The sequence below is a fragment of the Ptychodera flava genome, chromosome 17, assembly GCF_041260155.1.
Source record: "Ptychodera flava strain L36383 chromosome 17, AS_Pfla_20210202, whole genome shotgun sequence".
Classification (NCBI taxonomy): Eukaryota; Metazoa; Hemichordata; class Enteropneusta; family Ptychoderidae; genus Ptychodera; species Ptychodera flava.
In genome coordinates, this window is record NC_091944.1 from 37,961,771 (window position 1) to 37,975,043 (window position 13,273).

The window sequence follows — 13,273 nt, forward strand, 5'->3', positions numbered from 1 at the left end:
TACAGTTTGCTAGTATTGCAAATTTTTAAATATATATATATATATATATATATATATATATATATATATATATATATATTGATATATATTGATATATATATATATATATATGAAATACATATTGTACAGAATTCAAGAAGTGCTTTCTGCCTATAACTTTTCCATTTATACAATAATACTGTACTGATATGGAAGATTAAAATGTCAGCAGCTGGAAAGACATCATAAGCCATCCTAAAATGTTTTAAATACACTCATAAATTAACCCTTTTCCTGCCAGATAGTATCGCTTCCCCATCAGCCAAGTCAGTAAAAAGCGGTATTGAGCCAAAACATGACGTATTTTCACACACTTGATCTGTTATAGTATCTTTACTCTAAAAAAATCAAGTTTACAGTATTTATGTTTTCAACAGCTTTCAAATGTACAGTATTATGTTAAAATACACCATATGGAATATGTTGTGTTTCATTAATTTTAACCATCTTGACCTGATGGTAAAATATGGACTTGGCAGGAAAAGGGTTAAATATGTCCTTTCTATTTAAAGTGACAAGTATTTCTTTTACTTGCTTTTAGCCGTTAAAAATTTAAAAAAAATACTCGAATTCTGTGTAAAATGGACCACCACGAACGCTGTAGAATTCTGTGTAAAATGTACCGCCACTAACGCTGCAGATTTCTCAGCTCTACATTTCTATGAATCAAGTTAATTGTGCAAGTTTTAATTTTACTCATCAGTTGTGTATCATATAAAGTTCACTATTGATACTGAATCAGCGTGCTGAATTTTTTAAAGTCCCAAGTGTACAAAGTAAAATGTACATGTACTGCCTTTCAATGCTATGACATTGTACTGTATGAAAATGTTGTGCCTTACCATTCACCACAACTTGAAATGATTTCTCTGTATGTCTTGTTCATCAGAAAATGGAGGTCGATGAACGTCTTCGTTGGTTGGAAACAAGGGTTACATCAAGTGTTCGGCCAAGAAATGATGACTTGAAGGCGTTATTTGCAAATGATGATAACAGGTATGGACAGTCTACAAACATCTTAGAAATTGATGAGAATGTTTCAGAATATTGTGGGGCAAATTTTAGAAAACTTTAAACTTGTACTCTCCCTCTTTCTCCCCATTTGTTTGTTGAAAGTTCAATGACTGGTAAGTATGGTAAATCAGAACAAAAGGTACATGTATCCCGCATGGAAACTACTCCACTGTTCCAATTTCACTGATCGTAATTAAATACTCATGTAGGAAGTGTCTTTTTAAGATTGCTCTGAGATAGGAAAGTGGGTAATTTGAAAATTTCAACTCTCTGAAAGTGGCAATTCTAGAAATATCTGGTAACTCATACTGAAAATAATGCAAGGAGGTATAAAGCCATAGGACTTTCGTCAGGTTTACAAGTCATGATATTGAAGCTTGATGTAGCAAAATGAAAGTGTTCATGACAATGGAATATTATAAATGTTACCACAGTGTCCCAAACATGTATCCATAGCCAACAGTCCTAGTGGAAAAATACTTTGTTGATAAAAATGTTTAATACTGCTTTTGTAAGTTGGAATCTTGGGAGAGGAGGATGTAGTTTTCCATTGTTTCCCTTATCTCTTTCTATATGCAAAAATCCTTGCTGAAAATTTGTTTTCATGTATAATTTAGTGAACACTAAATCCATTTCATCACCTTTTTGCTACAAACAAATTAAAGATGCCAAGACAAGAAGTGATATGCGATGTCATGCAAATTCTGTTGATTATACAGTGGATTTCACCTAGGCACCGCAACTCGGCGTACGAGACAGACACATTTCACGTACAACACAAACGATAAGCTTGAGTATCACGACACATTTCAAAGCCACCGACTCCTTCATTAATTACAGTAAACCAGCATGGGACAGCCGCTCTGTCTAGACTGAGAGATACACCTGACCTACAATGTAACTGTTTTTACGGTTTCGGCTTCCAGCTAAAATGAATTGAAATATCGCATGTGTTGCTGCTAAGACAAGTCGAAATAGTCGATATTTGGCTGCACAAATACCTCACATTACAAAACGAATAAACAAAATACATAACTCTTATCATACTTTTTAATATTTTATTTTATGAACACGAATAAAGTGAATATAGTGGTGACCATGAGTAAATGGAGTAACATGTACTTCGACTGTTCGCTTTGGAATCGGTGAAATAAAGTCAACATATCTTTAGTCTACGAAAAAACCAAAGCCGCTTACAGCTGACTTTGTGTTTCGCACGAGAAAATCTACTGTGCACTACTTCACGGAAAGAAGTTTAGAATACGAAATCAACGGATAATTGAACAAGGTAACTCTGATGTAAGGTCGCAAAAGGGAAAGCAGTTGAAACATATTTCGAAGCAAATTTTTCTTTCTCAACTTTCTGATATGTGATAGTCCACTCAAAGTTAAAAGAAAAACAAGAACAGCAAAATATTGCATTGCCTTACGGAATGAACATTTGGGACAATTACTCGCCATTACTATTGAAATGGAGGAGGTGGAGATGGCGGGCGCGATGGTTGTTCAGTCGGCAAAGGAGGCTGAGTGTTAATGTTATTACATGCCCGAGGAGAAAATGGATACGAGTGTAAAGGTTGATTCAGAGCCATACTATAGTATCGCCCATAATTCGCCATGTACGCATAGGGATGCATTTGTGCAAACATAGACTGGTGGTAAGGCAATATATTCTGTTCATAGTACATGCTAGGTTGATAGTACGGCCGGGTCTGTTGTGAAACATTGCAAAGTTCAGAGTACCGTTCACCACGCTCTCTACTGAATGGAGTTGCGTCGTTTTGTACCAAATCCTTGTTAACATTCGCTGCGGTAATGACATCTGTGCCAGCACATGTTGGTGTACCGGGTGATTTTGACGTCTGCTTGCTTGGAAAAGTAATTCCTTGCGATTCAAGTAATTTCTGTACACTGTTAGTGTGCTTGGGTCGTTTTTTCTCCTGTCTGCTTGCGGCTGCCTGGATTATCTCTGGCCAAACTTCGCTTATAGTCTCAATGTTTTCTGGAATTTTACCATTGTAATACGCACGAAGAATGGCTATGTCTGCATTTACAATCACTTGTCTGACACGACCATTGAGGAGATATTTATCGGGATTGCTGTTGATAAGAAATGGCTGCACTTTACTTTCGAACGAGTTACACATGGAGTCAGCCACGTTACGTTTCACCTCGAGCTCTGTCTTGATACCCTTCAGTTCGTTCTCCGCTTTCGTTTTCAATTGTGCGAGAGCTGACAGTTCTTTTTTGCTGTCGGTGTGCATGTCTATCTCTCCACAGAGTAGAACACTGTCGCATTGGTCAGATGGACAGTTTGCCTTCGTGTGTCCTAGCCTCTGATGACAGTTTCTGCACAACTTTTTGGACGTATCCCTGAATACTTTGGGATTATATGCAGTTTCCATTTCTCGGTATCTCTCCGTTAGTTGCTGTACCTCTGCAGTTTTCACATCGACCTCTCGTTCTTTCCTTTCTATTTCGATCTCGATCGGACTAAGGTACACTCTAGGCTTTTTTGCAACTCTTGCATCTGGCGGCTCTGTGTAGTAGTCAAGGGTACGTCTAAAACCAGAAGAAGCACCACGTGGAGTTGTCGAAACGTTTTCACGGCTTACAAGTATAGCTGGTGATGTCCCCTCATCAATCTTTACGTTGACAACTGGGATGTTGCTCCCGCAAAAACGCTGAAACCTGCCAAAACTGCGGTGGCTGTTTACATCAACATAGGTGCCCTCTGAGTCTTTGTAACTGACCCTCAGTACGCTCAGTCGGTTCAAATAATTCACCTCCTGTTTCAGCATGCCACAGAAATCATCAAAATCCATCAAACACAATTCGTCATATCCAACCTCGACGACAGTGCAACGCTGTTGGCTGTGGTAATTGTAGTGTACTTTTATGTCAATCTGCTCTGTCTCGCACTCCTTTGACATTGCCATGGCCGATGGAGTCCAAATGGTGTACAAATGGACAAAATTGTTTGCACGTTGTCCGCCACAGCACTCACAACGTATGCGATATGCGCGTTCAGTCGTGTAGACAGCCCGTGTCTCGTGATCACTTTCCCCGCTCATCGTTATCAGATCGCGCCTGTTGTGGACAAAACAATTTGATTGACAGATTTACGACGTTTGGTAAAGCATGCAAAGAGGCGGCAGGAATATCGAAAAGGAAACTCTAATTCTGAAATATTTTGTCTTGTCCTGAACAAGTATTATATAAAAACCCGCCACAAAACTTCAGCTCTGCTCCTCTTAGTTTTGGGACAGATGGAACATCAGTTCCATGTTACATGTACAAATATACCGACAGGAAAACTAGCACTGTTGACGAATAATTTGTTCTCACTGTATCGAGATTATTTTGACTTAATAACATTTTAGGAGCGGAAGCGTTGGCTAAAAGTGACATGATTCTGATTGCAATCTGAAACCAACTTGCATACTTGATGAGCCACGTATTACAGAGCAGAAAAAACCACGACCACTGGCCGGCATCATGGCATTCAGGAAAACCAATTCTAATGGCAGGGAATATGAAGTCGGAAAGCCACTAGGAAACGACTACAGACGTGCTTTGGTCGACAAATTAAAGGAACTAGGTGCAGATGAAGTAAGTCGCAGTATACCGTATGGTGTGATAAGTAAATGTGCAAGAGAGCACAAAGTTGATCGTAGTACTGTGACAACAATCTGGGAACGTTATTGTGATACAGGTTCCGTATCTCCGAAGAAATGTCCTGGAAACAAACTTTGCAAGAAACTTTGGTGTGATGATTTGAGATATATTGAACTCATGAAGACAGAAACCCCGTCGATGACTTACCGAGAAATACAAAGGAAACTTGAAGAAAATGCCAACGTGATCGTATCGGAGGCTACCATTTGTCGTGCTGTACGACATCGTCTTCTTCAAGGCAAGTGGACCCGCAAGAAAATGATAAGGCCAGCACGGGAAAGATTCAGCCAGGCTAATTTGATGTATACTCAAGCTTATCTCAATGTTTTACACAATATCGACCCTATGCGACTGCGATTTTTGATGAGAGTGGTTTTACGCTCCAGACATCGAATAGGACGTACGGACATTCACCAATTGGACTGCCTGCTGTCGAAATACAACGTTACAATCCGGGAGCAAGTTTCACTTTAAATTTACTCGTCAGTCCTTTCGGGGTCGCACATGCAAACGTTGTCCAGGGACCATCTAACACGGATAGATATCTTCATTTTTTCAGTGAAGCTGCAGAAACAGTTATGGAGAACGCCCTATCAGCTCTCTCTCCCGGCGATGTCGTCGTAGTCGACAACTGTCCCACTCATCATAACAGAGGAGGTGACATATTATCCCAGTTTTTGGATAATTTAGGCATTGAATACATCTTCACTCCCACATACTCCCCGGACTTCAATGCAGCAGAATTTGCATTTAGATGTCTCAAGACTATATTCAAGAGACCATTTTATCAACGACTTGCTCTTGACAATATGGAATATGCGATTCTCCGGGCTGTTACTGAAATTACACCGGGACAGTGTCTAGAATTTTTCAGATCAGTAGGCTATCTAGTCTTGTATGTGGCCATGACGACAGTGAACTCCACAGTGTTAACGTTGTCTCTACGTTCGATTTTCAAATTTATATGGATGTTATAACGATAGGACATTACTGAATATGGACTTTGTTTTGCTTACGCTAGTCCGTAATTCACATGTTATTTTTGACTTTCATCGTCGTCCGCAGTGATATAAGCTTACATGTAGACTTCGTTTCTTACGTTGACAACAGACATTTGAGGTTCATGTCAGATCTCGAAGTAGACGTATTTCATTCCTTTCAAGGTTAAAGTTTCGTGTTAACGTTTCATTCCACAGAGTTGACAGCAGCAGCAAACGTAGCCCGTTGAATTATGATCACTTTATTCGTGTTCAAAAAATAAACGTTTTTGAAGTATGTTACGGTGTGTGTGTTTTGTGCAATGTAATTTTGAGGTGAATTGCAGCAAAGTGTGTAGTTTCTTTTGAGAAAACCTTCAGCTCTTCAACTCTTAGCTGAAACTGTAAAACCAGTTACATTGTAGATCAAGTGTATCTCTCAGTCTAGACAGAGCGGCTGTCCCATGCTGGTTTACTATAATTAATCAACGACTCGGTGGCTTTGAAATGTGTCGTGATACTCAAGCTTATCGTTTGTGTTGTACGTGAAATGTGTCTGTCTCGTACGCCGAGTTGCGGTGCCTAGGTGAAATCCACTGTAGGTCAGTCTAAGGTCATACAATGTAGGGTGGATTCATATGCAGATTACCATCAGAATACCTACACGTAATTCAGTTAGAGCATGATAAACTCACAGACACTCACTCTTCAGAGGCTCTGATTTGTATGTACCATAATTCCAGTAAAGAATCTCTACACTAAGCAATATAACCAGTCTGTGTAATAGGTATCTAGATGCTGAATTGTCTGTTATTCTTGTTTCCTCTAGGCATGCCTTCCTTGAATTCTGTAACAACGAAGATGTCAGGCGTGTGTTTGTTTTTACAAAGCCACCAAAGCACACACTATGCGCCTCTCTCAACCCACCCCATGAAATCAGGAGTAAAGCAATGTTCTTCTTGAAAACCAATCAAGCATCTAAACTTACAAAGGACAACATACGAGAAGATGTTGTGTATTCAGATTGTGACACCCTGGCATTACAACAGTTGGATTTACTTGCCAAGGAGGTAAGTATTGTATGGGTGATCTGAATGAGAATTTCTCTACTACACAATACAGCTTCAGTTATTATATCAACAATGTATATTATAATACATTGATGTACAATCCTTTTTTTCATACCATGGATGATTGGTAACCATAAGATGAAAGTCTTCTCAATGTAATCTTCTAGATCATTTCATATCTTGAAATTTATCTGACTGCATTCTGATTCATTCTATGAAAATCTCAGAAAAAAACATTTTATTGCCTGTAATGAAGGCAATTCTTGGCATCATGTATGCATCAATGGCATTGTGCCCCTGGAATCATATTATGTATCCTGAGATAGAGTATGCTGTAGAAATACTGATACTCAAAGGATTTCAGCTACTTGTATTTGAAGTAGCCAATCAGTGCTTTTCACTTTGGAGGGCATGCAAAAACAAGTGGGTCAACAATACTATATAGTGCCACTGATGATCTCTGACTAAGCACAGATAATATGCCTCTTGTACAATTTGTAGATGCAAATTTAGGTACATGTACCATGAATGACGGAATAACTTTAAGCATAGACAGTTGTAATGAGACTTCTCTTTATGTTCTAATATAACAGACTTAGAAACCTTGCACAAAAATCTATTGTTCCTAATAGCAGATGTATAATAATGTATGTTGTACATCAACACAAATCTTCCTGTAATGGATGAGCACTCTTCAACATTATTGGGATATCACACAATGTTTGTAGGACAATAAATTACACAATATAGATGATTGGAACATTAAAATATCAATTCATAGTCCAAATTCCTAATAGCAGATGTATAATAATGTATGTTGTACATCAACACAAATCTCCTGTAATGGATGAGCACTCTTCAACATTATTGGGATATCACACAATGTTTGTAGGACAATAAATTACACAAATAGATGATTGGAACATTAAAATATCAATTCATAGTCCAAATTTGTGGGCAGCGTTTTAGTTGACAATGACTGCATTGTGACATTGTACTTTTATGAAAAGTAATAAAAGTGTGACAGTGTATGACAGAACTAAATGGATTTTGAATGGAGTATTGTGCAATTTCCACATTGATGTTTTTGGCCACATAGCTTCAGTTTTGCCAAAGTATCTTCATCTCTGAAAATTCTTGTCTGATTGCTTTCCTATTGAGAGTGTCTATCATACTTCTGTTGTCATCCAATCAGAGTAGTGTCATTATTGATGCTATTTTCACATCGTGCACTCAGATTGCTAAATCACTATAAACACAAGAAGGCAAAAAGAGATTCAATGAAACCTCAACAGATTTGAAATCTATAAATACAATGAATTCTATATACTGACTATCAGGCTAAAATGTGGAATGAAATTCTACTTTGCAGATATACCTACCTTTACTGTGCACAGATGGAGCTCAGACATACAGTGGAGTGAGTGCGGATAAACTAATGGATGTACTTCATAGATTGATGGGTACATTGGAAGTCACAGAAGGACATGTGGAGGTATATGTACATTCTAGTCTTGTTACTTTTCTAGCTGTTAATTCACACCAGGTACTATCAAATTACTAATAATGAAAAATCTATTTCATTACACTTCATGTATCTAGCTGATATATGCCTTTCAACTCTAAGTAGAATTCAAAAACACCTGTAGCCCTGGCACCATTATTAGTCCCCACGGACACCGTCCGGGGGGACTTATAGGTTTGGTCGTGTCCGTGCGTGCGTCCGTGCGTGCGTGCGTCCGTGCGTGCGTGCGTGCGTCCGTCCGTTCACGCAGAAATCTCAGAGATGCCCCGGTCAATTTCTTTCAAACTTTGCACAAGGATAGTACCCTACCCCATACAGATGCACGTCGATTTGTTTCACAATGCGATCAAATTTGGCCGTGTTAGAGGACTTTTTAGTTTTCACCTCCATAGACTCCCATGTATAAGGCAGTCTCCATAGACTCCCATGTATAAGGCAGTCCATAGACTCCCATGTATAAGGCAGTCCATAGACTCCCATGTATAAGGCCAAGAAAAATAAAAATTTAGTTTCTCATCGTATTCATATTGCAAAAAGGATGCAGTGACACAGTTTTTAGTCCCCACGGACGAAGTCCAGGGGGCTTATAGATGGGGTCATGTCCGTCCATGAGTCTATCCGTGAGTCCATCCGTTCACGCAGATATCTCAGATATTTTGACAAAATGTCACGTGACCTTGGTGACCTTTGACCTCAAATATATATATTTGTCCATAACTCAGTAACCACAAGTGCTACACCCTTCATATATGGTATGATGGGACACTTTATGACGCCACATATTGTACCTCATTAATTATGTGCATATGTAATTTTGAGCGAGCCAATAGAGCTAGAGGTCTGATTTTTGGTATATAGGGATAACGTAGCAATACAATTTTTTTTGACAAAATGTCACGTGACCTCGGTGACCTTTGACCTCAAATATACATATTTGTCCATAACTCAGTAACCACAAGTGCTACACCCTTCATATATAGTATGATGGGACAGCTTATGATGCAACATATTGTACCTCATCAATTATGCGCATATCTAATTTTGAGCGAGCCAATAGAGCTAGAGGTCTGATTTTTGGTATATAGGGATAACTTAGCAATACAATTTTTTTGACAAAATGTCATGTGACCTCAGTGACCTTTGACCTCAAATATACATATTTGTCCATAACTCAGTAACAACAAGTGCTACACCCTTCATATATGGTATGATGGGACACCTTTTGACGCCACACATTGTACCTCATTAATTATGTGCATATCTAATTTTGAGCGAGTCAATAGAGCTAGAGATCTGATTTTTGGTATATTGGATAACTTAACGATACAATTATTTTGACAAAATGTCACGTGACCTCGATGACCTTTGACCTCAAATATACATATTTGTCCATAACTCAGTAACCACAAGTTGTACACCCTTCATATATGGTATGATGGGAGACCTTATGATGCTTCATACTGTACCTCATTAATTATGTGCATATCTAATTTTGAGCGAGCCAATAGAGCTAGAGGTCTGATTTTTGGTATATAGGGATAACTTAGCAATACAATTTTTTTGACAAAATGTCATGTGACCTCGCTGACCTTTGACCTCAAATATACATATTTGTCCATAATTCAGTAACCACAAGTGCTACACCCTTCATATATGGTATGATGGGACACCTTTTGACGCCACACATTGTACCTCATTATTTATGTGCATATCTAATTTTGAGCGAGTCAATAGAGCTAGAGGTCTGATTTTTGGTATATTGGGATAACTTAGCGATACAATTATTTTGACAAAATGTCAGGTGACCTCGATGACCTTTGACCTCAAATATACATATTTATCCATAACTCAGTAACCACAAGTTGTACACCCTTCATATATGGTATGATGAGAGACCTTATGATGCTTCATACTGTACCTCATTAATTATGCGTATATCTAATTCTGAGCAAACCCATAGAGCTGGATGTCTGTCATACATATGCACATAGATTTGTTCTGTGATACGATCCAATAAGGCCGCCATGTGGCCATTTTATTACGATTTTTTCATCTCCTGAACTACAGCTCAGACATGTATCAAGCGAATTTATTCAAAAGTATTTTTATCACAGACCTAATGAAGAGGACTCTATCCTCTCTGAGGACCTGTAATCAAAGTACCCATTAACAAGTGGGGACTGTGTCATCAACGATGACCATTATTCCACTTATGTTGGCGCTCCACATTCACTTTTAACTATGATGAGTGACTCGGAAATTCAAAAAGGAAGAAGTCTTACCCTCGTGCTTGTGTAACTTGCACAAAGGCAGCTAAGAAGGCTGAAATTAGCATTGTTTATGTTACAACCCAGGATTTGAGTCACAAGTTGACCTCAAAATGTACTCAGGACAAAGATGCTATATGGTTGTCAAGGTTGTTTCATCTGAGCCAAACTAAGACTGAGTACTGACTGTACTGTCAAGCAGTGTCATACTGGATATGTTCACTCCATTTGTAGGACAGGCTATTCAATTAGTAAACTAGTGGAAAGTGAACCAAGTGTCAACTTACAGAATATGATCATATTGCATTCAGAAAGACAATAACATGTTGTATCACAATGCTACACACGTCATGGTACATGTAGATCATACAGTGAGCTCTGAGTAATTAGTAAAATCTTGATATCTCTTTTCCTTGAAGTAATAAAAGATCCACTTGTCCATGAGGTATTTAATTCCCAACTTTTTCATCATCCACAGGGTAAAATCACCCTCCCCCTACCCTCCATTGAAGTCTTAGCAGAAGCAGCAGCATTGCCAACCAGAAGAGCTGCTGTAATACATGTATTAGAGTCTTCAGTTATCGGATGGATCAAACAGATTAGGGTAAGTAATGGAAAAAAACAGATTATTTATTTATTTATTTATTTATTCGGAAATCCTACGGGATCAAGTCCCATTTACAGGTTCCACAAAAGCTCAAAAGAAAACAGTTAAAAAAAACACTGAACAAGATAGCACCAAACAAAAAGTATTTACAAAACTAAAATCAAGTGTAGGACACACACAGACAAAAAACAAAGCAAACAAATCAACAAGAACAGCCATTAAAATATAATATGTCTAATGTCAGACTTAAATGAATCATTAAAAATATCAATATTATGAATTTAGGGTATGTAATGGAATGGATTAAAGCAGAGTAGGGTATGCACTGGTCGGTGTGGAAGGTCATATTGATCTTGATTTCATCCAATGACAAGTTAGACTTCTAGTACATGTAACAGAAGTCTGTTGAGTGTTCTTTGCAGTATGCTAAATCTTTAAATTGTTTTCCATTTATCCTATATATTGTAGCAACAACAAGGGACTCTGTGCCTTAGGCCAGGTTACCATTTGTGTGTCATGAGGTAGTAGCAGTAGTAATAGTAGTAGTAGTAGTAGTAGTAGTAGTAGTAGTAGTAGCAGTAGTAGGGCAAATTGCCTCCTGCCTTGAGAGTACATTCTCCCTTTATTTGGGGCTATAATGTATACATGTAGCTAAGATCTCTTCAATTATATGCACCAACTCCAGGGAAGGGTTTAACTTTGTTTCAGTGTGATAATCATATTAAAGTTACCTGACACTATTTAACATGGGAACACAGTTTCATTAATGCTTTTTGTTGTCTTTAATCAGATCTCAAATAAATTATTATTATTATATTATTATCTCAGGCATAATATTTCAATGTCTTTGATAATTGTAACACAAGAAAACTATTATTTGCAAAAGGATGAGGAGCTGATAGTACATGTAGATGGTCAGCAAGCCAAACACTTGCAGCATTTTGTTTGTGGATAGTGTTAGTGTCATGGCAAGGAGTAATGCCCTTAACTGTGCTTTGTCCTCAAAGTATCATGGGAAGTGTAGGATCAATACTACATGATATCGACAGAACAAGGTTCTGTGGTTACTTATTTGCTGACCACTTGCCCAAAATCAGACAGGCAAGTTGTCTCCTGCCACAAGGCAAATAAATTCCATGTCTAGTCTTTGATCTTATTGCCTATCACCCACCAAACAGCATTGTTTTTGTTTTTAACCTGAAATGAATATCTTTCAAATGTCAACCAGAGTGTAGTGTTCCATCATTCATAAACTGTTTACAGAAGCAGACCATAAGGAACTGACTACTGTGAAACCTTGTGCGGTGAGGTAATACATGTTCCATGTACCAATCTATTTAAAACATTGTCTTTTGTGATACAGTTTGTATTGAAGCATGACCCAATGGCAGAATTACAGCGGCGATTTGGCAACAGACCAGGACCAATGGATGAAGTACAAATGTGGCAAGATAGAGCAGAACAGCTTCATTCCATCAACCAACAGTTAGATTCTCCAATTGCTGCTGATATTTTGATGAACTTGGATGAAGCAAATAGTACATACTCTCAATCCTTCCACAATGTCAGGAAGGATATTGCAAAGGTACATCATACAGTCAGAACTCTTTCTTATAAATGTTTCAAATATTTCAGTTAAACTCAACAGTAGCCGATAGCAGAATTGGAGATATTTGAACCATAGGTGTGTTTTTAATGTAAAATTTTGAACCAAATTAAAATTTGAAGAGAAAAGTAATGGCTTTATACAACTGCCCTCTCAATTTGTCACTTTTTCCCTAATGTTTTCTCTTCTTCCCAATCACAAACAGAAATCTCCATCAGTCATCCCACCACTATAAAGTTGCCTACTCTGCATTTTCCTTTACAAAAACTCCCTAATGGCCGCCACAACAACATTTTGCCCTATCCCTTGAAAACAATCCCTAAAAACAATCAAATACTACTTTCTGCTGCCTGCTTGTGAAGAAGAATAGAATTCTCCCTCCTGTGGATATAAAAAACCTGCTGTCTCTTTGCTTGCAAAATAAACCAAATTTGCAAACACCTTGTAATGTGAACTACTTAGCTGCCACGGAGAACAGCATGTTATGAAC

At 38.1% G+C, this 13,273-nt stretch overlaps 1 protein-coding gene across 1 annotated transcript in view; it reads left to right on the plus strand.

Annotated features, from left to right (window-relative positions):
* Positions 1 to 13,273, plus strand: part of LOC139116263 (uncharacterized) — a 138,247-nt gene that overhangs the window by 1,450 nt on the left and 123,524 nt on the right. The window contains 5 exon segments of the mRNA XM_070678856.1: positions 929 to 1,035; positions 6,538 to 6,778; positions 8,151 to 8,273; positions 11,049 to 11,174; positions 12,541 to 12,762. Coding sequence (XP_070534957.1) covers positions 932 to 1,035; positions 6,538 to 6,778; positions 8,151 to 8,273; positions 11,049 to 11,174; positions 12,541 to 12,762 — 816 coding nt within the window. The 5' untranslated portion in view covers positions 929 to 931.